The 26231-nt window shown below is 34.9% G+C and overlaps 1 protein-coding gene across 1 annotated transcript; it reads left to right on the top strand.

Moving 5' to 3' along the window:
• The first annotated feature begins 286 nt into the window (after positions 1-286).
• On the top strand, positions 287-21082 carry LOC100370041 (eukaryotic translation initiation factor 2D-like). The gene is made up of 13 exons (XM_002742019.3): positions 287-374; positions 2082-2272; positions 2741-2824; positions 5174-5381; positions 5699-5997; positions 6406-6526; positions 6806-6955; positions 17387-17539; positions 17998-18087; positions 19547-19639; positions 20339-20471; positions 20601-20775; positions 20945-21082. Exons 1-13 carry the CDS (start codon positions 319-321, stop codon positions 21016-21018), a joined length of 1827 nt encoding a protein of 608 aa, XP_002742065.2. The 5' UTR covers positions 287-318; the 3' UTR covers positions 21019-21082.
• The last annotated feature ends 5149 nt before the right edge of the window (positions 21083-26231 follow it).

The following is a 26231-nucleotide window of genomic DNA, read 5'->3' as shown; positions in this document are numbered from 1 at the left end:
CAAGTAAAAGCTGTTTCTATTGGCCAATCAATTATAAACGTTTCTAAACAGAGTTGTGATTGGGTTGCAGGCTAAAGACCCCCGTTACGGTACAATAAAGTAAGTTCTGGCAAATTATAATTGCCATAATGGATCAACGAATAATTACATATGCATTATAATATTTTTGTTATAATATTTTATAGAATGCTTTAACAGAAAAATCTATTGAAAATACAGAAAAAAAAAACAATGTTGGTAGCAGGCCAGTGTCAAGGGTCAAACGTCACTTCCGCCACATGTAATATTAGTGACGAAAGAAAGCAGATTTTAGCAAAAATGTTCCACAAACCGTTTCGCGTAAGATCGAATACAACGATTAAAGGTTCAGACAGGTAGGCGATGTATAAACATTCATTTTATTTATTTACGGGTTCGTCCTTGCTGCTGTTGTGTTGGTACTGTCTTTCTGACATTTGCCAGATGTTTGTATTAAAATACTACTCAATAGGAAGATTTGTGAATTATGATGATGGTACTGTTTTTGCGGAAAAAAATTCTAATCATTTTAAAGGGGGTGGTCGTCGAATCTCATGTAAACAAACAATGTATTTTACGTCGCTATTAGTCCCATATCGAACAGGACGCGACGCTACGGCAACCGCCCTTTAAATATTTAGAATTTTATATGGAACGTACCAATGAAATCTTGAGTAATGTCCAGTAATGACAACAAACAAAGCAACAACATTCAGGACAACAAAACTTACAGTATTTATATAAACAAGACCCTTTGTAAATTTGATAAATTCTATTTACACCAGATCTTCAAAGTCATTAGATCTTCATCACAACCATCATAGCCTCACTTTATTAAATCCATGATTTTAATAATATTAATGACTAATAACACTACTACTTTAACTACAATAATATTACACATCAGGTGATACTGCACTGTAATATATTTGTGCATTGAACATTTCAGTATTTTTAAAGGGCAGTGGACCTTCTGTTCGATATGGGACTCATAGCGACGTATACGACCCATGTAAAATACAGTTTTTATTTACATGAAATTAGAACACACTCTGCGCAAGGACTATCACCCTTTAAGTTGTATTATAAGCCTCAAATGTTAAACATTTCTCTGATTAAACTGTTTGGTATATAAAGACTATGAATAGACAAGGTTAATTTAAAAAATTAGTGGATCTTTATGAACTTTCTTTTTTAAACATACCTACCACTATGGAAATTTATCATGGATGCTTATCCATGTGTGTGTTTCTCGATTCAATTATATTTGTTGTTGTTTAATTATAGTTATTATTTTTCATTCGTATTTACTTTGTATCGATAGACAACCATTTTCTGTATTTGTTCGTTTTCGTTTCATTCGATTCCAAGCATTATTCTCTGAGTTATGTCTGTTAGAAGCCGTTTCATGCTTCATTTCACCTCACAATACATGTATTCCTATGACAAAGAAGCACAAATCAATTTATTGTAAGCCATTTACGTAATGTTCACAAATATGCCTTTATCACAGCGAACGCAAGAGAAGTCGCAACTTTGTAGCGGATTAAGCCGAAATGTTTATTCTATAGTGATCTTCTCACTTGGCACACCAATCATAGCGTTTTTCCTCCAATTTTAAAATCCGTGGTGTAATCCTATTAACCCTATATAAAGGGTGTTTTAGTGCATGTTTAGTGTGGATTGTTCCAATTGTACTTTGATGCCAGACTTGTATTCCGAAATAAACGACGTATTACAGTCTACCATAGTCTCTTGTGTTACCATTACACAATCACAGTGCTTACAGTTTTTTTTGGACCTGATCGAATGTGTGCGATAGACAGCCACAAAATTAGCATTTCTTTATAAGGTGGGATGCAGATACTCGATGCAAAATTATGGTAGACTATAACTTATGATACAGAGAAAAACGTATAATAATGAAACTTAGTTTTTCATTGGTGCCATGTGACAGATTGAAGTGCATTTAATTGTTTAATCACATGTAAGAAATTTAATGTATCCTCTTGTGATTACAAACACAAAAATATCTGTGCTAAAAATTGATATTTTCAACACAGGCGGAAGTTGCGTTCTGAAGTAAGAAACCAATTTCCCCGTTTAGCCGAGGATGATTTGAATGTTGTTGTGCCTAATAAAGATGAAATGACTGTTATGAAGATATATTCTCATGCAGGAGACAATGTAATTGTATATTGCCTTCATAAAAACCCAATTTTCTTTGAAGTTGAGAAAAAGCTCTTTCCAACTGGTAAGTTTAACTGGTATGCACCTTACACGTTTACTTTTATTATGTACATCAGACATGTGAAGATATTGGAGCTATGTTGTAGATTTCCTAATCAACAACAATTTAATTGTTTGTCCAGAAAATAGTGATTGAAATCCCTTTCATTAATTAATTTGTTTGGAACAAGAACTATTGCAAACAGTACCCAAAGGTTGACATAAATGTATGCAGCCAATTTTGACTGAAAGGTCTAAGCCTTTGATACACTTAAAAACGTAAATAGTGCTGAGTGATTGGCATGCAGTAATTTTTGTTTTATTTTCCTGTTTCCTGACTTGATTCAATCTTCTGTAAAGGAACATGCCTGAATTATCATCAAAACATGCCAATATTTTATAATACACCTGCTAGGATAGGGGAACATTTCAATATTATCATAAATGTCAAATTAGTAATATGAGTATTTTGAAAATGAATGTTTTATTCTAGTTTACACAGTTTGGAAATATCCTACACTTGTGCCTGTATTTACAACATGGGAAAATGTATTTAGGAATCTATCTGGTGGAGCAGGTTAGTAATATAGCATTTCAAGTTTCATCCCCACTTTGCATTTATGTAAAACATCACTCTCAGAACATGATGTGTTACATTTGTAAAATGATTTTGTTTTAGCTAAAAAAATAATATAAAAAATGTAGATATCCTGATCTTACTTTTCCCTCATTTCATTTTGAGAGAACTTGAGGATCTTAGCCAAACATACATACAATGTAACTGACCTTCAAAGACAAACAAATCCTTCTAACACAAAGGGTGCCTGATGTTTACAAATTTAGCTTAATTTAGGAGACCTTAAATTCATACTCTGCAGCTAATTTTTACCTGACCATCCACAATCTCAACATTTTATGGTCACATATTAGTTAAGAGATGGTATCTCACAGATTTGCAAAGTGGGAATGCAACTTTACCCATCAACAATCTCAACATTTGATCCCATGCATGATTGCAATTGGATCTAGCCGATATGCAAACATACGAGATGATCCTAAAAATTAGGCCATACAGGCCATATTTGGTGTTGCATGAACACAGCTACCGATATTCAGTTTTTATCAGGTGATTCAGTGATAGGTATCTTATCAGGTGATTAAGTGATTGGTATCTTATCAGGTGATTAAGTGTTTGGTATTTTATCAGGTGATTCAGTGATTGGTATCTTATCAGGTGATTAAGTATTTGGTATTTTATCAGGTGATTCAGTGATTGGTATCTTATTAGGTGATTCAGTGATGGATATCTTATTAGGTGATTCAGTGATGAATATCTTATCAGGTGATTCAGTGATTGGTATCTTATCACGTGATTAAGTGATTGGTATCTTATTAGGTGATTCAGTGATGGATATCTTATCAGGTGATTCAGTGATTGGTATCTTATCAGGTGATTAAGTGTTTGGTATTTTATCAGGTGATTCAGTGATTGGTATCTTATTAGGTGATTCAGTGATGGATATCTTATCAGGTGATTCAGTGATTGGTATCTTATCAGGTGATTAAGTGATTGGTATCTTATCAGGTGATTCAGTGATGGATATCTTATCGGGTGATTCAGTGATTGGTATCTTATCAGGTGATTCAGTGATTGGTATCTCATCAGGTGATTAAGTGATTAGTATCTTATCAGGTGATTCAGTGATTAGTAACTTATCAGGTGATATAGTGATTGGTATCTTATTAGGTGATTCAGTGATGGATATCTTATCAGGTGATTCAGTGATTAGTATTTTATCAGGTGATTCAGTGATTGGTATCTTATCAGGTGATTCAGTGATTGGTATCTTATCAGGTGATTCAGTGATTGGTATCTTATCAGGTGATTCAGTGATGGATATCTTATCAGGTGATTCAGTGATTGGTATCTTATCAGGTGATTCAGTGATTGGTATCTCATCAGGTGATTAAGTGATTAGTATCTTATCAGGTGATTCAGTGATTAGTAACTTATCAGGTGATATAGTGATTGGTATCTTATTAGGTGATTCAGTGATGGATATCTTATCAGGTGATTCAGTGATTAGTATTTTATCAGGTGATTCAATGATTGGTATTTTATCAGGTGATTCAGTGATTGGTATTTTATCAGGTGATTCAGTGATTGGTATCTTATCAGGTGATTCAGTGATTGGTATCTTATCAGGTGATTAAGTAATTAGTATCTTATCAGGTGATTCAGTGATTAGTAACTTATCAGGTGATTCAGTGATTGGTATCTTATTAGGTGATTCAGTGATGGATATCTTATCAGGTGATTCAGTGATTAGTATTTTATCAGGTGATTCAATGATTGGTATTTTATCAGGTGATTCAGTGATTGGTATCTTATCAGGTGATTCAGTGATTGGTATCTTATCAGGTGATTCAGGGATTAGTAACTTATCAGGTGATTCAGTGATTGGTATCTTATTAGGTGATTCAATGATTGGTATTTTATCAGTGCTTCAGTGATTAGTATTTTACCAGGTGATTCAGTGATTGGTATCTTATCAGGTGATTCAGTGATTGGTATTTTTTCAGGTGATTCAGTGATTGGTATCTTATCAGGTAATTCAATGATTGGTATCTTATCAGATGATTCAGTGATTGGTATCTTATCAGATGATTCAGTGATTGGTATCTTATCAGATGATTCAGTGATTGGTATTTTATCAGATGATTCAGTGATTAGTATTTTATCAGATGATTCAGTGATTGGTATCTTATGAGTGATTGATTTATGATCAAGTGATAGAGTTCTTACTGAACGATTGAGATTGCATTCAGTGATTGATTTCTGATAATAGCCGAGAATATTTCCTTCTTGTGTGAACCTCGGGCATTTCAAACTCAAATAATAACATTTTTGCTGATTTGTCATAAGATTTAATGTTGCCGGGAGTGGTGTTAAAGGTGATGGAGTCCCAAAGCCTTCCACTTGTTGACAAGGGAGATGTCTGCCTCATCAACACAGCCGGCAACCATGCTGCTATCGCCATAGGAACTGCTGCCATGTCAACAGGTCAAATGATGGCAGCAGGAATGAGAGGAAAAGGAATATTTGTGTACCATACATATCAAGACCAATTATGGTATGTTTTTGACGATAATAGTTAGTGTGTAGGTGCCATGGTCATTGTAACTGAGTCTTAGATGTGGGTCCCATACTACATATAACTACGCCTATGGATCAAATCATTTGTTTATTTACACAAAATTTGAATGCTTATTGCCATGACGACCATCAACTTTGAAAGTTGCATCCCACCATTGTATTTTGGCAAATCTTCTTCTTTCACCTGTTGATTGCATAGACCATTCAATCAGTTTTGCATGCTCAATTCACATGTAGAAACAATTGTGCAATTGAGAGCACAGCCTCTTTTATTGCGCTATGTTTCACTTTCAGGCAGCATGGAGATAAAATCCATTTACCAGTCATACCCATGGAAGTGCCTGGAATGAACACAATGGTAGAAAAAACATTTACAGAGATTGACACAGAGGAACTGAAAACTGACGATAACGAGGAGGTGCCAAATATTGAAGTTGACTCAGAAGAAAAAATAGAAACATCACTTAGTGAGATTGAAAATTTACGAATTGATGATGGACAAGATGAAGATTGTGATATTGAGGGCGCCGTTGGGGGAGAAATTGATGAGGAGTGGGAGGCGGCTGGTGATGAGAACCCCAGAACTCTTACAGGTTCAGTAACTTTATTATTTTCCCAATACTGTACTGTTAGAAAGCGTATGCAACAAGAGATCCAATCCAGGGTGCACTGGTGCATACATGCATATATACTTTGTGTTTGGTTCCCAGTGTGAAAAATAGCAAGGTTCTTATAGTTTCACTATGTTTTTCCATGTAATACTGTAAAATACTTTATTTTCACTTGGAATTAATTTTTGCTATTTTCGATGAAGGAATGATTCAGTGAAAATAAAATTTAGCGAATATACCTTAAAAGTATTTTCAGCGAAAATTAATTCCAGCTAAAATAAAGTATTTTACAGTATTCAGTCAGTCACATTGAAACCTTGTTCTCCAAGAACCTAAAAATAGATTTTAGAAGACATTGCATTACTAATCAAATTTTAATTTTTCTTCTAGAGCAAATGGATGACCTTTTACAAACATGTTTCCTTCATGCTTTAAAGACTAATGTTAATAAGAAAAATGATTTACCATTACTGACAAGTAAATTCTTTAGGAATCACCTTTTGCCTTGTTGGTATGTTAATCTATGTATTAGTTTGTTATTTATTTACACTTATGGTACACAAGAAATTTTGAAAATGTTGAATACCCCTGTAGAAAAATAATATGATGAATGATTTGACAGTTCTAATTTCATGTATTTCATTATGCTTTGTCAACTTTCTCAACAAATGTGTTTTTTTATAGTTATGTTTTTTCATAGTTACTAGTTTTCCACTCAAAAGTAGAATTTGGATTTGAAAAAAACAATGATTGAATCATGGTGCCTAAAAAAATTTTTTTTCTGTTGCAGTCCTGCTGGCAGACAACTCGATGTGAAAAAATCAAGTTACAAGAAATTATCCAAATTTTTACAAGAAATGAAAAAGAAAAAATTTATAGAAATGAAACAGTTACAGAAAGGTGTCGATAGCATTACAGATGTGCATAAAGAACATCCAGAGTAAGTATTAACTGGCTGTCAGGGTCACATGATATTGTTATCAACCAATCAGAATGCTGTTGTTATTGGCGCTGTTCTCTTTGAATTTCTGATTATTGGTGATGGAAATGTGGAAGTGAATTACTGATATTGAAGTACAATCAGTTGGCTTTGATTTTAGAGGTGAATTGGCATGATTTTTTTTCTATATTTGTGTATTCACAATTTTTGAAAGGTGTTTAGGAAGTATTTAATTCATAGCACCCCCCTTGTGAAAAGCAGCAACCATGTTTTTTTCATAGAAGTGTCCTTTGGAAACTTATTTTGGGGGGGTGTCCCTAAAAAGTGGTAGCAAGGTGTAGATTTCGAGGGTTGTTGTACACAAACTCTAAATTTCACCGTTAAATAACGAAAATTTTCTGGTTTGAATATTGTTGTGTTTAATGAGTAAAACCAAATTCTAGTCATCCAACATTGTTAATCAAGGTGTTGTATTGTATTTATTTCTTATTGTACATAGTATTGCTTAGGAGTGAGTCATTGGAAAAGCTAGGGGGGGGGGGTGTTGGCAGAACAACTGTGCAACATATTTGTTTTCTTCACTTAGTTTTGTGCTAATTTTTGTTTTTTCAATATGCTACTTTTTTCCCTATTATTGAACCTTGCAAAATTTGTTTTCAAATGATTTTTTCCTGTGCAATTTTTTTTCCAATTGGCAAAATTGCCATCACCGCCCCGAGTTTTTAATGGTCTACCCTTAGTTAAAGGGTTAAGAATGCACTGAATATATATTTTTGCATAGTTTGTTGATTTTCTAGATAGTAACTTACGCAGGTCATAATTATGTTACTACTATATTAACATACCAATAAAGAAACAATTTTCCAAGTTATGTACTAATTTAAGAATAATTTCGCAAAATGATTTCAAAGGAAAAAAACATGATAAAATAATAGTTTACATGGTATAGTAAAGTTATGAAATGCAAAACATAAGAATATGACAAAATAAAGATTTCCACGAAATAATAGAAAAATAATTCGACAGTGTATATCTGCAATACATTAGTTGTATACAGTTCAATATGGAAATACATATGACTCATGTACAAGATATATTCTAATTCTAAATGATAACACACAAACTATAAACTATACAGCTATAATATAATAATGCCATTATCATCATAGCTAATATCACAAGTATTTTATATGTCCATATCCATATCAGAGTCCTCCGCTGTATCTGATTCTTCTGGGTCAAAACCAATAGCGACTTTATGTGGATTATTACAATCATCACCACTCATACATAAACAGGCATCTGTGCATGCCATGCTTTGTCTCGCACAACTGCAGTTTCGCTCACACTTTGATTTCTTGCACCCACATGTAATGAGTTCTAGAAGATCTTCAGGGGCAGGTGACTGTCATTAGTGTCAGGCTTCATTCTTTGCTTGTCTGCGACAGAAAAGTTTATGCCGCACACCATTCACATCTGCCGAGTCAGCTGTTGCATCATAGATAATTGTTATCAGAAGTTCTGTTGATGTCAGTTCTATCAGAGGTATATCAACATGTGTGCCAAAGTCCATAAGGCTTCCAAACTTGTCTGGGTTATTCCTGACAAGCTTCCATGGCTTAAGTTTGCCAACCCTTGCAAGACTGTTGGTGGAATCACATCCAGTTAATGTGTGTACTGCTGGCAACAGTTTACACAATGCATCAGACCTAGTGCATCAGATATGGAATGGGTGGGTATGAATCTGGATTTATCCTTCACACCAGTATGGAACCATAGTTCTTGGACAGATTCCAAGGAGTGATTGAAGTAGACACAGAGGACTGCAACATCAGTATCTGGAGACCACACCACGTCTCAAGACTATTCTGAAGCATTTGCAACATGAAGTAAAAGCCTGGTATCTGTTTCTTCATGTGATGAGAATAGATCGTCGACATCAACAACTCCACCAGTAGATGCCATGCGAGCAATGAGACCATCCTTGAACCCTCCTGCAACTATAATTTTCTCATCTGGTTCAAGTAACAATTGTGCCATTTTGCACCATGATTCTGATAAGAAGTCTACCAGTTGTTCTTTATTTCTAGGATTACCAATATACTTACTCCACTGTGTTGGTATTGGTGTGTTAGGGCCATGGATTTTAACTTCATAGCTCTGTGAGGATTACCAATATACTTACTCCACTGTGTTGGTATCGGTGTGTTAGGGCCATGGATTTTAACTTCATAGCTCTGTGAGGATTGCCTTCGGGCTCTCTCAAAATCCTTGATGGAATCTTTTGCATCGTATCTATCGAAAACGATATCTACTCTTGTACAGCATTCATATCTCTGTAGAGGTTGGTGAACTATTTTGAAAAGCACCTCAGCTAGTTCTCCGAAGCAGGATGCACCTCCTTGTTAAACCATCTGCAGAATAGCCATGCCGTCTATCATCCATGCTGTTGGATTGTTGGATGCTGGCAATTGGTGTTGTGATTCCGCTTCCACTGTCTGCTCTCCACCAACCTTCTTCTTTATTTTCTTGCCCATAGATGCAAATGTGTTTATGTTATATCTATTCTATCCTATTCTGTTTGTATTTAGTCTGTCTTCCACAAACTGATCCATTGCTTTCATTCCTATGTCTCTGACATTTATAAGCCGAGTAGAAATTGCTGGTGGTACCACAATGCATGCCAGGTTCTCTTCTATGTCAAATGGGTCTGCCATGTAGTTAGTGACAGTGCTAATTATCTTATTGACATCTCCTTCATCGCGCTGTATGCGGCCTGGAGTAGCTTCTTTGTGCTTTGCATGTGTGTCTCCCACCATATCACACATCACTTTCATTGATATTGTAACAGATGTGCGTTCATGAGCAGTGATAAACCATCTAGCTTGCTTGTTCAGCTCTTATGAATCGCAATAGGATATTAACCATTTCGATGTAATCATTCCAGAAAGTGAATCTTTGTGATGATGCACTTCTTGTAATGCAGAATCTGCTAAGTGCATCATGCACAATATTGATGGCGTCACTAAACTGAGTGAGCACTACTTCCAGACTAGGTATGTTATCATTCAAAACAGCAGACTGACACTCTTGAAGTTTTTCGTTGATGAAGTCAACATCACAATCTATCTCATTGCCTTGTATCCACTTACAAAATGCCTGCCACCTCAGTCTGAACAGGGCCTCCATTACCAGTTTGTGAGCTCTTACTCCATGATTGTAAGTTTTGCCTTTCAGTAGATTACTTGTACTGCTGCCATATGCCTGTGATTCTCAATACTGTTTTGTTAAACTCTTCAGTACACCTCCACTGAATTTCTTTGGCTTTACAGTATATAGCCTCATTGAATGTCAGGACACTGTAATCTTGCCCAAGTATCATAGTCATCTTGCACACATTTGTCATCACTGTATACACAGTGCTCCATTCAGTAGGTGATGCTGGAAGCATTGGGCAGTAATTTGTCAACACTGTATACACAGTGCTCCATTCAGTAGGTGATGCTGGAAGCATTGGGCACACATTTGTCATCACTGTATACACAGTGCTCCATTCAGTAGGTGATGCTGGAAGCATTGGGCACACATTTGCCATCACTGTATACACAGCGCTCCATTCAGTAGGTGATGCTGGAAGCATTGGGCACACATTTGTCATCACTGTATACACAGTGCTCCATTCAGTAGGTGATGCTGGAAGCTTTGGGCACACATTTGTCATCACTGTATACACAGTGCTCCATTCAGTAGGTGATGCTGGAAGCATTGGGCAGTAATTTGTCAACACTGTATAGACAGTGCTCCATTCAGTAGGTGATGCTGGAAGCATTGGGCACACATTTGTCATCACTGTATACACAGTGCTCCATTCAGTAGGTGATGCTGGAAGCATTGGGCACACATTTGCCATCACTGTATACACAGCGCTCCATTCAGTAGGTGATGCTGGAAGCATTGGGCACACATTTGTCATCACTGTATACACAGTGCTCCATTCAGTAGGTGATGCTGGAAGCATTGGGCACACATTTGTCATCACTGTATACACAGTGCTCCATTCAGTAGGTGATGCTGGAAGCATTGGGCAGTAATTTGTCAACACTGTATAGACAGTGCTCCATTCAGTAGGTGATGCTGGAAGCATTGGACAGTACCCAATTGATGTTACTTTTGGTACTGTAGAGGAAATCATTGCATTGTAAGCTGTCCACCCAGGGATATGCTGGGTAGTAAGCCTTTCAAATTCAACTTCAAATAGCTTGATAGGATAACACCTAACAATTCGCCAAGCGTTGGATTGTTCACCCACCAACAGGGAACGTGAGCTGGGTTTAGACCGTCGTGAGACAGGTTAGTTTTACCCTACTGATGAGGTAGTAAGCCTTTCAAATTCAACTTCAAATAGCTTGATAGGACAACACCTAACAATAAGCCATTGTAAATCAATGATATCAGAAAACCATTTACTGTCTACTTTTCCAAGAAGATTAGGATTAGGACGTCTTCCATGACGATTGTACTGTAGGATTGTGTGACAAATTGTTGGGTTACTAAGTGCTCGTTGTCTAGGTGGTATTATTTTCCCCTGCATCTCAGTTGGTACTATTCCAAAACAGTCTTCCGTAATTACTGGATTCTGGCGCTGATACAGTACCATAGTTGTGGCATGGGTTGTGTGTTTCCCATCTAATGTTTCTTCATTGATATCATAATTGTCTGCAGCAAACTGAACAAAATCTCCATGCTGTATATTTGATGGACTTATGACACATCTGCAGCTGCTTTCCTCTGTTGATCCATTGCAATAGCAGTGTCAATTCTCTCCAGGTCTTCATAACTGACACAGTGTGCTAGCTTGTGTACCATTGATACTACCTGCTTTGATCCGTCATATGTCGTATGGACATTGCTAGCCCAACATGTGTAGGGGTACGTTTTGCACCTCTGGACACTATATGGATCATGTCCTGACCAACTGATAATATCTATCTGTGTAGATTCCTGTTGTTGGATGTTCTCAAAGGACAGTGCTCATCTATAGGTTCATCACCATCATCCCCTTTGAAGATCCAATGCAAAAATCTATACACATTATCTTGAATCATGTTAACTGCTTGTTCTAACGTGATTGTGGAACTATCTACTGGATTAATCTCCAACCCCTCACACTTTCTGAGTTCTTTGCGAATTATCTGTAATTCATGGAAAAGTGTAGATGTGGTTGAAATCATACCAATATCACTCATCCTGGAAGTGTTCACAGAAGTCTCATCTTAATTTTGTAACTCAGAATGGAATTTGACAGCAATGTTTATGACATCTTCGAGCGATACTTTATTGCTGTAGACCAATTCAGGCTTACTTGGGTTAGGCTGTTGTTAAAACAAAATGTTTGTACCAAAATAGTATGAAAGTCTCTTTTCTGTAACTTTGTCTTTCAGAAGATCACAGTATCTCTGTAACATGTAGGACATAGAAAATGCTTTTCTGTTTATAAGAATGTCAATTTCAACCTCAGAAATTAGTTCACAAAAACATTCTTGTTATATATCCTCGTCTTTTTTGTCACTGGTAAGTGACAATTAAGACTCTGGGTTTCATTTGATGGTGAAACTCTTAAAGCAACCTTTATGGTATTTTGCTTCATATGCAATTAAGTCCAATCCAGCTATCCTCTTCAGGACAGTATCATCTTCCTTGTTATCAGCTGCTTCGAATAGAGTTTGTTGCCCTCCAAAAGTTAGTATTTGAGACAGACTCTTCTCCTTCTTGACATATTATACACACATTCCAGTTAACAGGCTGATGGGTAGATCTTTGACTGTGCGAGCTTGCACACTGAATGGAGTCCATGGATGTGCTAGGTTCTGCCATTGGACATGGACTGGAACTTCTTCCTTGATGCATAAATGGCTTTATGTTGGTTTTGCTGCAGTAAGACTGGTGACATCGTGCTTGATAATGTACTTGTGGCAATGTCAATAATGAATCAATATCCAAAGACTGTAATCTCTGATAAACATGGTCTCTTTAGCAAGATATGCACAATGAAAAGACTTAGTCCTGCTGGAGTTGCAGTCCTAAGCTGTTCAGGTGTAGAAACCTGGCAAATTATACACTTAGACCAGTCACTAACCAGACGAGGTTTTTTTGTTAGAAGGGTCAAGGTCTCAGGAAAGTCATCAGCCATTATTGTATTTCTTTATGTTCTTGCTGCTATCTGAATGGAGATTCAAATAAAACATAGAGTTACATCAGATTGTCATGACATGCAACATTATTATATTTGTACACTTCTTTCTTATATTGATGCAGTTTAAATTTTCTTCCATATTAGAATTATTCAATACCTCAACAAGATACTTGGGCTACATTTAACATGTATTAAATAATACTTAAACAATAATGAACGACCCACCAACCCATAATGGGCGAAAGCTCACTTTGTGCAACATATATGGAGCACAAAGTGTGCTCGAGTCCATTATGGGTTGTCGGGGAGTTCATTGTTGTTATTATTTTGTAGCATTGTCATTACCAGTGGATTTGCTGCCTCTAAAAAGCGTAAAAAATTGGAGAAAAATCTACAGTGAACGAAATAGTTTCACATTCACTGGCCCGTGAATCTCAATAATTTAAAATGTCTGTCTGGAAATTGTTTCCACAATCTCATATGGCAAACGAAGCAAGCAAACTAGTTTTAATCCATCAAATATTATTGTATGGAACTCATTTACATTGAGAGTGAATGAGTGACTGATGTGTGGTGTGGAGTAGCATTGCAGTGATCACCCGAGCGAACAGCACACCATGACTGGTACGCCGTATTGGTGTCCACCGCGGCCTTGCACTACACTACGCTAGATTGCCGCCGTGGTCTAGCTGGATCGACTGTGCGTAGGGGTGCGTACCCGGGGTACATGTACGTACTTGCATCGTTAGCCAAACAAAACTTACAAACATGATTGGAAAGCTAGTGGGTGTTAGCCATCCTAGAAGGAGAACCAACATTGATCTTAATCTCACTGTATAAATAAACATTTATTTATGCAATCTGTGCCCGGACTGTTACATTTACCGGGAGTCGACGCCGAGGAAATACAAGTCACATCGATCTTTCATTGATCTCGTTTCGCAAAACTGTACTACTCACCATAAAAACAGAACAAATTCATCTCTCTGTACTCGTAGACATACATTTTACCCCAATTTCGTTTATCGCATTTGCTTGGATAAATTATCCTGGGTTAACCTCACTTCATCAACACGATATGGCAAACTAATCAGGGGGCCACCAGCATCAGTCGCGGAATCTAGAAGCGCGCATACTAGATGGAATGCTTCGACCGAACGCACGTTAGCGTACAGAGCAGACGACGACGATGACCTCACAATTGTCTGATTTCGATATTGAAATCCGCTGTTATTGGTTATGGACCATTTTATTTGATGCCGATTTTGGTATTAATTACTTGTTATCTAACAATTTCTCTTCTTTTTCAATAGTTTCTTCTTTATTCGTTTTCGAAAACAACATTGTATTCATATCCATGGGACAGGGCCTTGATGCTCAATAATGTAATACATTATCGCGAATAATCTGCTGCAATGACGTCATAAAATCCACTGGCATTGATAATGCTATAATATAATTTCATATATATGCCATATCTCAAACAAGTTCGTGGTGACACAGAGCATAACGATGATATACCACAACTAATGGGGTACTTTGAAATTCCGAATTATATCAAACTTTTGAAGATAAAAGATATTGCTTTGCTCAATGGATTTATTTTCATATCACAGTTATTGAAACTATTTTGCCAATTTCCTAAAAAAAATAGCACATTGACAGACAACTGAATGTTGTTACTGTGACCAACTGCACATTTTGAATACTTATCATTGACTCATTACATTACATGTGACTAATTAAAGTTGTCTTTTATTTTTGATTATCATTAAATGCATTTAAAGGCTAATTGTTAAACTGCCACACATTTTTTCAAACATGGTATAGATCTGTATAAAACAAGATCAAAATGGATACGATTTTAAAGAATTGAATAACAAATTTACTTACCTATACAAGCGGAATGCGTTATATGTGTGTGCGTGCGCTTGTGGGTGGGTGTGCGTGTTGTTGTGTGCGTGCGTGCGTGCGTGCATGCGTGCGTGTGTGTTTGTGTTTCACTGATATCTCAAGAACCATACATCAGTTTTTGATGACACTTGGTGCATAGATGCTCTGGGCCAATGCGCAGATTTTATTAGGTTTTGGTAAAAATCCATGCATATTAATTACCTAATTTGCATGATAATTAGCTGATTTTTAGCTGTTCCATGACTGTTCCACTGATATCTAAAGAACCACTCATTGGATTTAGATGAAACTTGGCACACAGATGCTCCAAACTAATGCGCAGATTTGATTAGTTTTGGGTAAAAATCTGTGCAATATTAATAACCTAATTTGCATAATGATTAATCAATTTTCGGCTTTTCCACTGATATCTCAAGTACTAATCATCACATTTCAATAAAACTTGGTACATAGATGTCATAGGACACTGCACAAACCTGATAGTTTTTAGGGTAATATCAGTATATATTAATTAGCTAATTTGCATAATTAATTAATTTTCAGCTTTGATATTTCAAGTAGTAATCATCACATTTCAATGACACTTGGTACATATATATAGGATACTGCACAGACCTGATAGTTTTTAGGGTAATATCAGTATATATTAATTAGCTAATTTACATAATTAATTAATTTTCAGCTTTTGATATTTCAAGTAGTAATCATCACATTTCAATGACACTTGGTACATAGATGTCATAGGACACTGCACAGACCTAATAGTTTTTAGGGTAATATGAGTACATATTAATTACATATTAATTACCTAATTTGCATAATTAATTAATTTTCAGCTTTTGATATTTCAAGTAGTAATCATCACATTTCAATGAAATTTGGTACATAGATGTCATAGGACACTGCACAGACCTGATAGTTTTTAGGGTAATATCAGTATATATTAATTAGCTAATTTACATAATTAATTAATTTTCAGCTTTTGATATTTCAAGTAGTAATCATCATATTTCAATGAAATTTGGTACATAGATCTTCTAGGATTATGCAGACACCTGATTAGTTTTAATTGGAAATTAATTACCTAATTTGCATAATGTTCCACTGATATATTAAGAACCACAAATTGGATTTTAATGAAACTTTTAAAAAGAACTATGCAGAAACCCAATTAGTTTTTGGTAAATATTTATGCTTATTAATCACCTAATTAACATAATTAATTAACACTGATATCTCAATTACTGATCATCACATTTGAATAAAATTTGGTACATAAATGCTCTAGGACAATAGACAGGCCTGATTAATTTTGATTAATATTAATTCTCTAATTAGCATAATAATTCATAATTTTTTTGTTCTGTTCTGTTCTGTTCATATTACCTGATTTACATAATTAGTTTTCAGCTTTTCCATCAATATCTCATGTACAAGTAATTTTGAATTAATTTTTGATGTGTCTTCAATACTCTCAGTATACAGGAGTTCTTTCTAAGCTTTCTTTGATTTTAATTGTAGTTCATTCATTATTGGATTCAAAATATTCAAAATGGCAGCCGTGTTAATTTTAATTTTATTGTCCTTAAAGACAATGTCCAGCATTATAATACCATGAACAAAACAGCATGTCATTCACTGCAAGTCAGCAAGATACACACTCATGGAGATCTAGGTTGCGCCCCCCCCCCCAAATAACTTAATGAACCAATCAATGCTGTTTTTTCCTTATGCGGTAGTGGGGGAATATGTTCACAGATATTCTACATTAAACAATGTTCACATAGAGAAAATAGCAAGATATAAAATAAAGCAGAGCATCATGGAAAAATGAAATAAAATCACCTTCCAGCGACCATTCAACATAAACTTATACAATTTATAACACACACAATGCAAAGCACATGCCTTCATTTACAATTCTGATTAAGTATTTCATTGTAAAATGTTATAGTTTGGGTGTATTTGAAGACTGAATTTCAGCTTTCTGTCACTATTAAAATGAGAACTTTGTTAAAATGTTTGAGCTTAACACAGAGACACAAAGGATTTTCAGAGGATTGTTGCTCTCTTTTTGGAGTAACTCGCTTAAAGGTGATACATCATGAAGTAGTGAACAACTTATTTGTTTATTTGTTTTTTTGTTCATGGTATTACAATATTGCCTTTAACAATTTCCCAGTCATTTCTTTACAAATATTTTTATGTAGACAAGACATAATTTTGTTCCTCAATTGTTATTTCAGCCAAATACTTGTCATTGACAATGACTTGTTTTTTTTTCATGAAGTCAGGATTAATATTCCCATCTTCTGTCTCCTCAGTGTGAGGGCTTTTCAGATTCCAAATTTCACAAATGAAGTTCTTGAAGAAACAGAAATAGTGCCACCAAGTGGTGAATATCATTCACCTGAGATAATAGAATTATTTGCAGTGAATGCTGCTACCTTGCCACTCTTCCAAACTTCAGGATACAGGTATTGTTCCTCTATATTATGCGGACTCCAATGATTTTGTTATGTCTAGCGATGTGGTATTGTTATACATCAGGCTTTGTGTTGATCGATTGTACTGCCTAAGTGTATACTTTGTGTGTGATTTGCGATAACAAAATCAAAATGTATATTTATGTTACCATGACAACTTATTTTCCATGCAATTAAGCAGTTATTTAAAATTAGTAATCACATGCTTGTAAGTTATGATTTTCATATGTAAAATTTACTCCTATGGGCTACACAGTCTTACTTAGATATATGTTTTATGATTATTCTTTGTCCCTATCAGACGTAGTAAGAAAAATAACTATGTTTTAGTTTCCGTTCGTATGTCAGTTTGTATCATGTGTGCAGACGGGTTTTGTTGATTTGTTTTGTTTGAGTGACATTTGAAACATACGTTTATTTTCTTGTTTTGTCACTATGTATATTTTCAGTAAAGGTTCATGGCTTACTCAGCAACAAGTCCGCAGTGCTCTGACTGACTACGTGAAAAGCAATGAATTGATAGATCCAAACAACAAAAGGTAGGCTATATTATAAACCTTGTATTTCTCTAGAGGCATATTTTTACTCATCGTAGTTGTCCGAGTATAAACCCCGGGGAAAACAGCAAATTCACGAAAAATTAGGGGGTGGGGTTATATACAAATAAAAGTTAAAACTTCTCCTGAGTGATAATTGATGCTAATTTATTCACAAACAAATCGTCGTGTGTACACGAGCGTCTTCATTGACTAGCATTGTTCAAAGGATCGGTTGTTACCCGCTATGTTCTTTCTCTTGCAGAGTTGACCTAATAGGTCAAACCGCTAATTAATCAAAATGCCGAATGATGCCAACATGTTCAAATTACCATAGCTCATTTAAATATGTTAATGTTATTGAACGCAACGCAGAAGAGATTTTCCGATGTTGTAATATGATCTTTTGGCTTGGATTTTGATGGGAATACGGCATGATTATTTTTATTCATATAAAAAATATTTTTTTTCAAAAGATAAACTGAGCATTAGAAGAATAATTTAACATTGTTTACAGTGATAACGACTCATTGTCGAAACAAGCTTATCCATTCACGCTAGTCACAATAAACAAGCTCGTGAATAAAAGCTTAAATAGACCATTTTAGGCATCAGGAAAGATTGAAATGTCCGAAAAATGACGCCAAAATATTTAAAAAACAACTTTAAAAACTGCCGAAATATTTCTTGGTCCCATTTTATTTTTTTAAAAACCCAAACTGCTGTTTATCGGCCCAGGGCGAATTTACGGCAGAAACCGGTACTACACGAAACGCATTATAAAGTGGAGGTACATTAAAGTTTGCATATACTGTGCAAACACAAATCAAACAGTCTTTTTCAGGGCCACCACATCCTTCAGGAAGGGAACTACCGTTATTCACATACCAAATAATTTTGCCAGACTTGTATAAACGGATAAATGACTTGTTGTAAAATTCTGTAAATTGGGAGGGGCACTTATTCTCGAGCAGGGATTTATACTCGGACAAATACAGTAATTCAGTGACATACAAAACAGTTTGTTCTTACATAGAACTTTTATTCAAAATTACAGCAGGTACTCATACATTGTGAGATAATATGTAATTAGCGTGCATTGACAAATTTCATTGCATGATTTGAACATGAATGGACCTTATTTCTCCTCATTCTGTTCCATAACACAACTGGATTTATTTTGTAACTCACATATACTCTAGTTATTCAGTTATTCCATTTTATATTTTATATTTAGTTTATTCCATTTAAACATTTTTTTCTGTGTTCTTGATAAAAAGCCATTGCTTGAAACATTTAGTTATTTTGAATGGTTACCTATGACAACGATTACCAAATATCTACTATATATCATTACTAAGGATATTGCTTACTTGTTTTGTTTACTTTTTCATGATGGGAAATTATTTTTAACTTAAATTTCAAAAAGTGATGTGTTGGTATTTTGTGTTCTTGAACCTAGTCAGGTGGTACTTGATCCTCATTTAACTGATGCTCTGCTGCAGAAATCAGAATACCACATATCACATGTCAAATGGGACGCACTCTTTCAAAGGTAATGTCTGTCACAGTATTCACACTTTTGCTATTTTTTTGAATAAACAAGAGTGATGTAAGCGAGACTGCATGGATATATAATGAGTATAATTTTAATAAGTTTACAAAATCAAAAATTGATCGCTGCCCCTATCCACACAATTGTATGCAATACCAAGTAGAACTTTTGTCATTTATTACTTTGTGTATAGCCTTACTCATCCAGAATTAACATTGTCCATTTCCCCCTCACTTAACCAAACCAAACACATATTCATTTCCCCATGCTCATCCAATGTTAACACTTAATTTCATTCACTTATCCAATGTTAACATTTTATTTCTCATTCACTCACAACCGACCCAGAGTTAATACTTTTCATTTCCCCCTTACTCACCCAATGTTAACACTTAATTTCATTCACTTATCCAATGTTAACATTTTATTTCTCATTCACTCACAACCGACCCAGAGTTAATACTTTTCATTTCCCCCACATTCAGCCATTGTTGAACACTTAATTTTCATTCTTTTGATCAAAGTTAACAATATATAGTTTTCTCTCACTCATCCAATGTTAGCATTTCATTTCCTGTTCACTCACCCAGAATTATTACTATTCATTTTCCCTTCATTTTTCCAATGTTTAAAACTATTCATTTTCCTCAAGAACCATTACCTGTCTTCAAATACAAAATATTTGTTTTTCTTTCTCAGATGCTACACAAAAATGGGGAGTGGTTATCAGCTGACATTTCCTGGACAAACAATATCAAAAAACAGTGGAATCAAAAAAGGAAAAGTGCCTTCAATTACTATAAATGTTGAAAAGAGAACTGGTAATAAAAAGGTAATATTCAACCATCATCAATGCTAAGTATTTCATTCTAAATCACCTTTTATCAGAAACAAAGATTGTAATATAAGTTACTGTGCCTCTACGACAATGCTTAACATCACATCCTTTTATTTGCTTCAGGTGACACTAGTTCAGAATCTTGAGGTTTTTGGCATTGATCCAAAATCCTTTGCCCGTACAGTACAAGTAAATGTAGCTGCAAGTACATCAATAAGTCCTCTACCAGGAAATGGTGCTGGATTTCAAGTTCTTATACAAGGAAACCAGATTAACTATGTTGCACAGCTTTTACTAGGTAAGACATGAAAATTGTGATAGTAGGGGATAATCACCTGAAAGATCATGATAATCTCACAGATTATAATAATCTCCCAGTAGTTTGTGATAATCAATTGTACTTAAACCATTCTTAAGACATTGTAAACTAAAGTTTTCTCTAACTTAATTTTTATTTTTATTTAAAGACGAATTCAAAATTCTGAAGAAATATATCGTTGGATTAGAGAAGGCTCCGAAACCGCCCAAGAAGAAAAATTGAGTTAACAGGTTTTAGTGTAAAGAATACATATATACACGTATTAATAAAGTAACCTTTAATATAACATATGTGGTCTGTGTATGTGAGAATTACTGGTAAACTTTTTCACACTATATTTAGAATTTATATCAATGAACAGGACACGCACAAATATAATCCACTCTGTTTTGAAAACTTCTTTTTGCAATGGGTGGCATGTTGTATTTCAAACTGTTTTATTTAAAGCGACAATAGTTGTGGTTTTGAATTTTTAGTTGTTAAAATATAACCACATAAAGATGATCAAGTCTTACTGAAATATTGTTTTAGACACAATTGCATGAACAAAGTTACCCTTCACAAGGCTAATGTAATGTGAAATGTAATGTGAAAACCAAAGATTGAGTAGTCACTATTTTTGTGAATCATGCGATGGGAACTGCAGAAAATTTTGATAGAAAGGCTTAGTCCATCAAGATGGCGTGGTATTTGATATTTCACCCAGGGCCCCAGGATTTCAGTAGATAATGCACTCTGAAGACCTGGACATCATTTTCCACTTGCAAGTGTTTTAATGTACAATGTTGGTATATATCGTATATGTTATGCTTTTATTCTCCACAATTCTGCGATAGCCATAACAAATTGACACTAATGACACAGAGAATGGTTTATTAAAAGATCGATATTTACAGTTATTGCCACTTTAATACGATACCAGAATAGCCAGAACTTGTCAGGATAGATTTGTGAATGTTTTTTTTAATTTTATTGAAACCCATTTAAATGTCAGATCACACAGTTCCATCACTTGCAAAACATGTACTTGAGAAGAGAATCTGGCCACCAAAGTTTAACCAGATTCACTGTCTCAGAATTGCTGCAAACATTTTGTATCTGTTATGAGAATGCCTGTTGTTCTATATGGGTTGTGGTCTATCATACAGGCTTTGATACCAGTATGTATTATTGTCTTCAGGAATTCAATCACGAAATTGGATGAGGAGCAAGTTAGGATTCCACATGGTTTCCCTGAACCAGAAGTTTTTGTGTGTGAACCAAATTTGTTCACTTGTTTCGAGTGTGAATTCAGAGGATTGTTCATAATGATGCATTACCAGAGAACTAGTGTTTTCATGGAGTTTGCATACTCGAGTTTGCCCACTCTTTCTCTAACACATTGGTACAACGATCATGACCCACATATGTTGTTTCTCTGCTATGCCACACTCAAAAATAAGCAATACTTTTCTGAAGTCATTTCATTTCCTTTTAATATGCCAGAGACTACCACTGCTAGTCCTGCTTTCATGCCTCAGTGTTGAGCAATCCATTCAGTAATGAGCCACCTCATCCTGAGTTAGCAATGGCAGATTTTGTCCTTTAAAGTGAATCACATACCAGTATCATTTGATCCACAGTCGGAAGCATTTGTGTGCAGGCGCCAGACATGTTAAATCGTATCCTGAGAACTATGGATCCAGCTGTTTCCGAGGCCGATGAAATAAGGTGTTAATTTCCGGTGCATTGTTAATTGCTCATACAGACATTGGCAGTGTCATAATAACCTCATCTGTACAGTACTGAAACTACACATTTTAAGTCGAGAAAGCTGTGATCAACTATTGTCTTTCTAACCTTTTCACACCACCAGACTTTCTTTTGCCAAATTTTCTGCACTTAGGTTAAGGGGGTGATAATTTGTTTAATGATAAGCTAGTGAATATGGTAAAAGTAGGATATAATGATGTAAACAATCCTTTGAATGTGGTCACTTTTAGGTGGTTAGTTGGTTGGATGAAAGTTGATTGAAATATCTTAAAATTTGTGTGAAAAAAGTTGAATGGAAAGACGAAAAAGATTGGTTGAATATAGAGAAAGTGGTAAATGTTGGGTGGTTTGTCAGTAATCATGGCCAGAAAGTTGTAAACTTTGCTTGGAAAGACATAAAAGTTGTTTGGAAAGCATTAGAAGTTGGTCGAAAAATCTAAAATGCGTTTTAGAAAGACCCAATTGTTGATTGGAATGATGATTAAGTTGAGTGGAAAGTTGTAAAAGGTGTCCTGCATATGTTTGTTGGTTAGTCGCAAAATACTGTTTCGAAATAACAAAAGATATGGTTAGAAAAATCAACAAGTTTTCAAACATCTTCTAATGACCAACTAACAAGTTATTTGATGCGATCGGCACATAGTGGCTTTAAGCTGACAATACGTACACCGTGAAAAGTTGTGCAAAGCGATTGCAAAGTTGGTAGGATGCATTTGTATATTTGACCTCAGTTGTTGGCATATCAAACCCCACAGATGTAAAATAAAAAAAAACGATTAAAAGCCAGAGGAAAGAAGCCTATAATAGCAGATCGTCACATGAGATGACTGTAAAATGTTGTAAAATTGTGTAAAGCGATTGAAATGTTGGTGGAGGTACTTGTATGTTTGACTTAAGTCATTGTCATGACAACCTCGCAGCTATATTTCGAAAACATTGAATAAATGACTAGAAAATGCCCGTATACATGCAGAATATCTCGACAGAGAACTGAAAAATGGAAGACTAACTGCTTACAAAGTTGTAAGCAGAAACATGGTACACAGCTGTATCATTCGTTTCGCTATATCAAGCTGATTTGGAAATCCTCAAACCACTCACATAGGATTGTTGACACCCGATTGGTGGGTTACAGCAACATACAGCAAATTAATTTCAATCAAATTAAATTTATTTATTTTGATATTGTTAAGCTAACGAAACATGGTACACAGCTGTATCATTCGTTTCGCTATATCCAGCTGATTTCGAAATCCTCAAACCACTCACATAGGATTGTTGACACCCGATTGGTGGGTTCTTGTGCGTTATAGTCAGTTGAAAACACTCATCGTCGTAATTATATCGCAGACCCTGCCTTACACAGGACTCCAGGAATCGACGAAGTGATAGAATATGACGCAAGATATAACAATTATATTCAGATGCAAATTACAACCAAATTTGTCCGATAAACTCATCCCTTTGCTCCAAAATCGAAATTAATTAACATTTGTTTTTGTTCCAAAGAAGTTCTTGTTAAAATGAATATTACATATTTTTCTATTTATGCTAATTTCTCCATCTCGAAACTTTGATCGGAGAAATTTGATGAAACATTCATTTACTATTATTGATATGAATCTCTCTCAACTGACGTGTCAGTTTAATTGTCCACAGCTTGTGACCATTCGCATAATAAATAAACAAACTTGTTCTTTGTATTATAATGGAATTTAAGCTTTGATAAAATAATTTTATTAATACGTCAACTATGAAAAAATGACATTCTTGCTAAGTTGCGTAAAGATATTATTTGGTCGATATGTGATTGTACCATTAAATATATATTTTTGTCACACGAATGACCGACACAAAACAAATTTCGAGCACTACGATATATGGCGTAGTAAGATAAATAGAGTATTTGTAATTCACCTGTTAGGTGCAGACCATGACGTCATAAGATCTGATGTTATATGGTGCATTTTGGTTGGCCGAGGCAGTCCGTTGTCTAAATGCTTATTATGCATAATCATATCTATCAACAAAATACACAAATAGTTATGGTAAAAATACTCTTACAGTTTACAGTTGATGGATTTTTTATTTATTTTTTACATATTTGGCAATTAAGGTAATATTCACGATAGTTTAATGTTAGAGTTGCATTCCGGGATCATTTATATGGCCTTATTGGAGTCTCAGTGTTGTTATGTGAAACATTTGATGAGCTGAATTGTTTTCTTGTTTGTCATTACGTCACCACATCGAAATCTTTGCTGCACATATTTTCTACAATTATAACGAATTGTGGATTAACAACATATTTATTTGAATTGTTGACCAATAATATCTATAATGCTTTTATCGATTAGCGCAAAAGTAAACTGGAAAGTGGCCTAAAGAATTCCTACCTTCTAAGCAAATTACGTCATTATTCACTGGCATGTACCCTACTCTATTACAATACATATTTTTAAAAAGTCTAAATATTTCACATAATACGCTGTATAGTACATGTCAGGAATGTCATTTGTTACGGTAGTTACCTCTTGGTATTTGCTCGTAATAATGAAAAATCGGGTGCAGAAAGAAGGTCGTGTGCGCCTTGCTGGCTAAGCTTAATTCCACTTCTGAATATGGAGAACAACAAAATAAAGAGAAAAAAATTAAACAGTCAACAGAAAATGGGAAAGTGAAATAATATTATTTCCATCTTTGAACGCCGAAGGTTTGTCTCTATCATACTGGTTCGATAAACACCACGTAAATAGTAATCAGTGTGTAAATACCATGCCACGAAAATACAACATACTATATATTAAGTATGGTGCAGAACATTACTAGTAAACGAACTTTGAATAAAATCCAAGATCGTAATATTATTATTATCATCCTAACCAGTGGGAATACAAGGCTATCTTACACTTTCACGTCAAATTATAATAGTTTTGATTATCCCGATTAATACCCGATAATGACGGAACTAGATATTTCTGAAACCTGTGTTCACTTGAGGTGACTGCACAATGTTGTTTTGAATAAATAATGCGATACAAAGCAACCCTTTAGGGACGATGTTTAATTTCCAAAAAAATCTTCATGCAGTTTCCGCAACAAATACCATTTTGCAACAATCGAATGCAAATTAGACATTATCCTTACAACTAGAGTTTTATGATAGACCAGACAAGTTAAAACTAACACAGCTATTAAAATTGTAATTTGTTTTGTGTGAAAATTTTACACCATTGGTTGTTTTTCTACAAAAAAAAGAGTCCGGTAGTGTGAATTTCAAACAATGTGTCAATAGATTATAATAAAACAATATAATATAATATAAGACAGACGAAGCAATCAATATTAACGACAACAACATTGTAAGCACACCCCACCTTTCCAAGGTCCATACTGCAGAGTGAATACAATAATTCGTTGTGCTTCTTTCCCAGTAATATTCCTAAATCTTGGTAACAGTTGTAGTGGATAGTCTTCCAGATATTCGTATGTTTCATCACTAATTGAAATTGAAAGAATAATTAAAATTGTGTGGGAGAAAAGAAAGTAAAAGAGGCGAAAGTCAGAATAATCACAAGACAAAAAAGTTTATCTTAATATTTCAAAGATATATCAAAAAATTAATAAAAAAAATCTTTGTTTAATTTGAATGTATTAAATGTCATAATTAAATCTGGAGACAA

Source organism: Saccoglossus kowalevskii, chromosome 9 (assembly GCF_978046115.1).
Source record: "Saccoglossus kowalevskii chromosome 9, keSacKowa6.1, whole genome shotgun sequence".
NCBI classification, from domain to species: Eukaryota; Metazoa; Hemichordata; class Enteropneusta; family Harrimaniidae; genus Saccoglossus; species Saccoglossus kowalevskii.
The sequence above is the reverse complement of the archived record's forward strand: the minus strand, read 5'-3'. Positions and strand labels throughout refer to the sequence as shown.

What these genes read in the sequence shown, in the direction of transcription:
- LOC100370041 (XM_002742019.3), top strand. Translation starts at nt 319, where the DNA reads ATGTTCCACAAACCGTTTCGCGTAAGATCGAATACAACGATTAAAGGT. An exon ending in AGAGAACTGGTAATAAAAAG is followed by an intron (nt 20,472 to 20,600) that starts GTAATATTCAAC and finishes TATTTGCTTCAG; the next exon opens with GTGACACTAGTTCAGAATCT. An exon ending in TGTTGCACAGCTTTTACTAG is followed by an intron (nt 20,776 to 20,944) that starts GTAAGACATGAA and finishes TTTTATTTAAAG; the next exon opens with ACGAATTCAAAATTCTGAAG.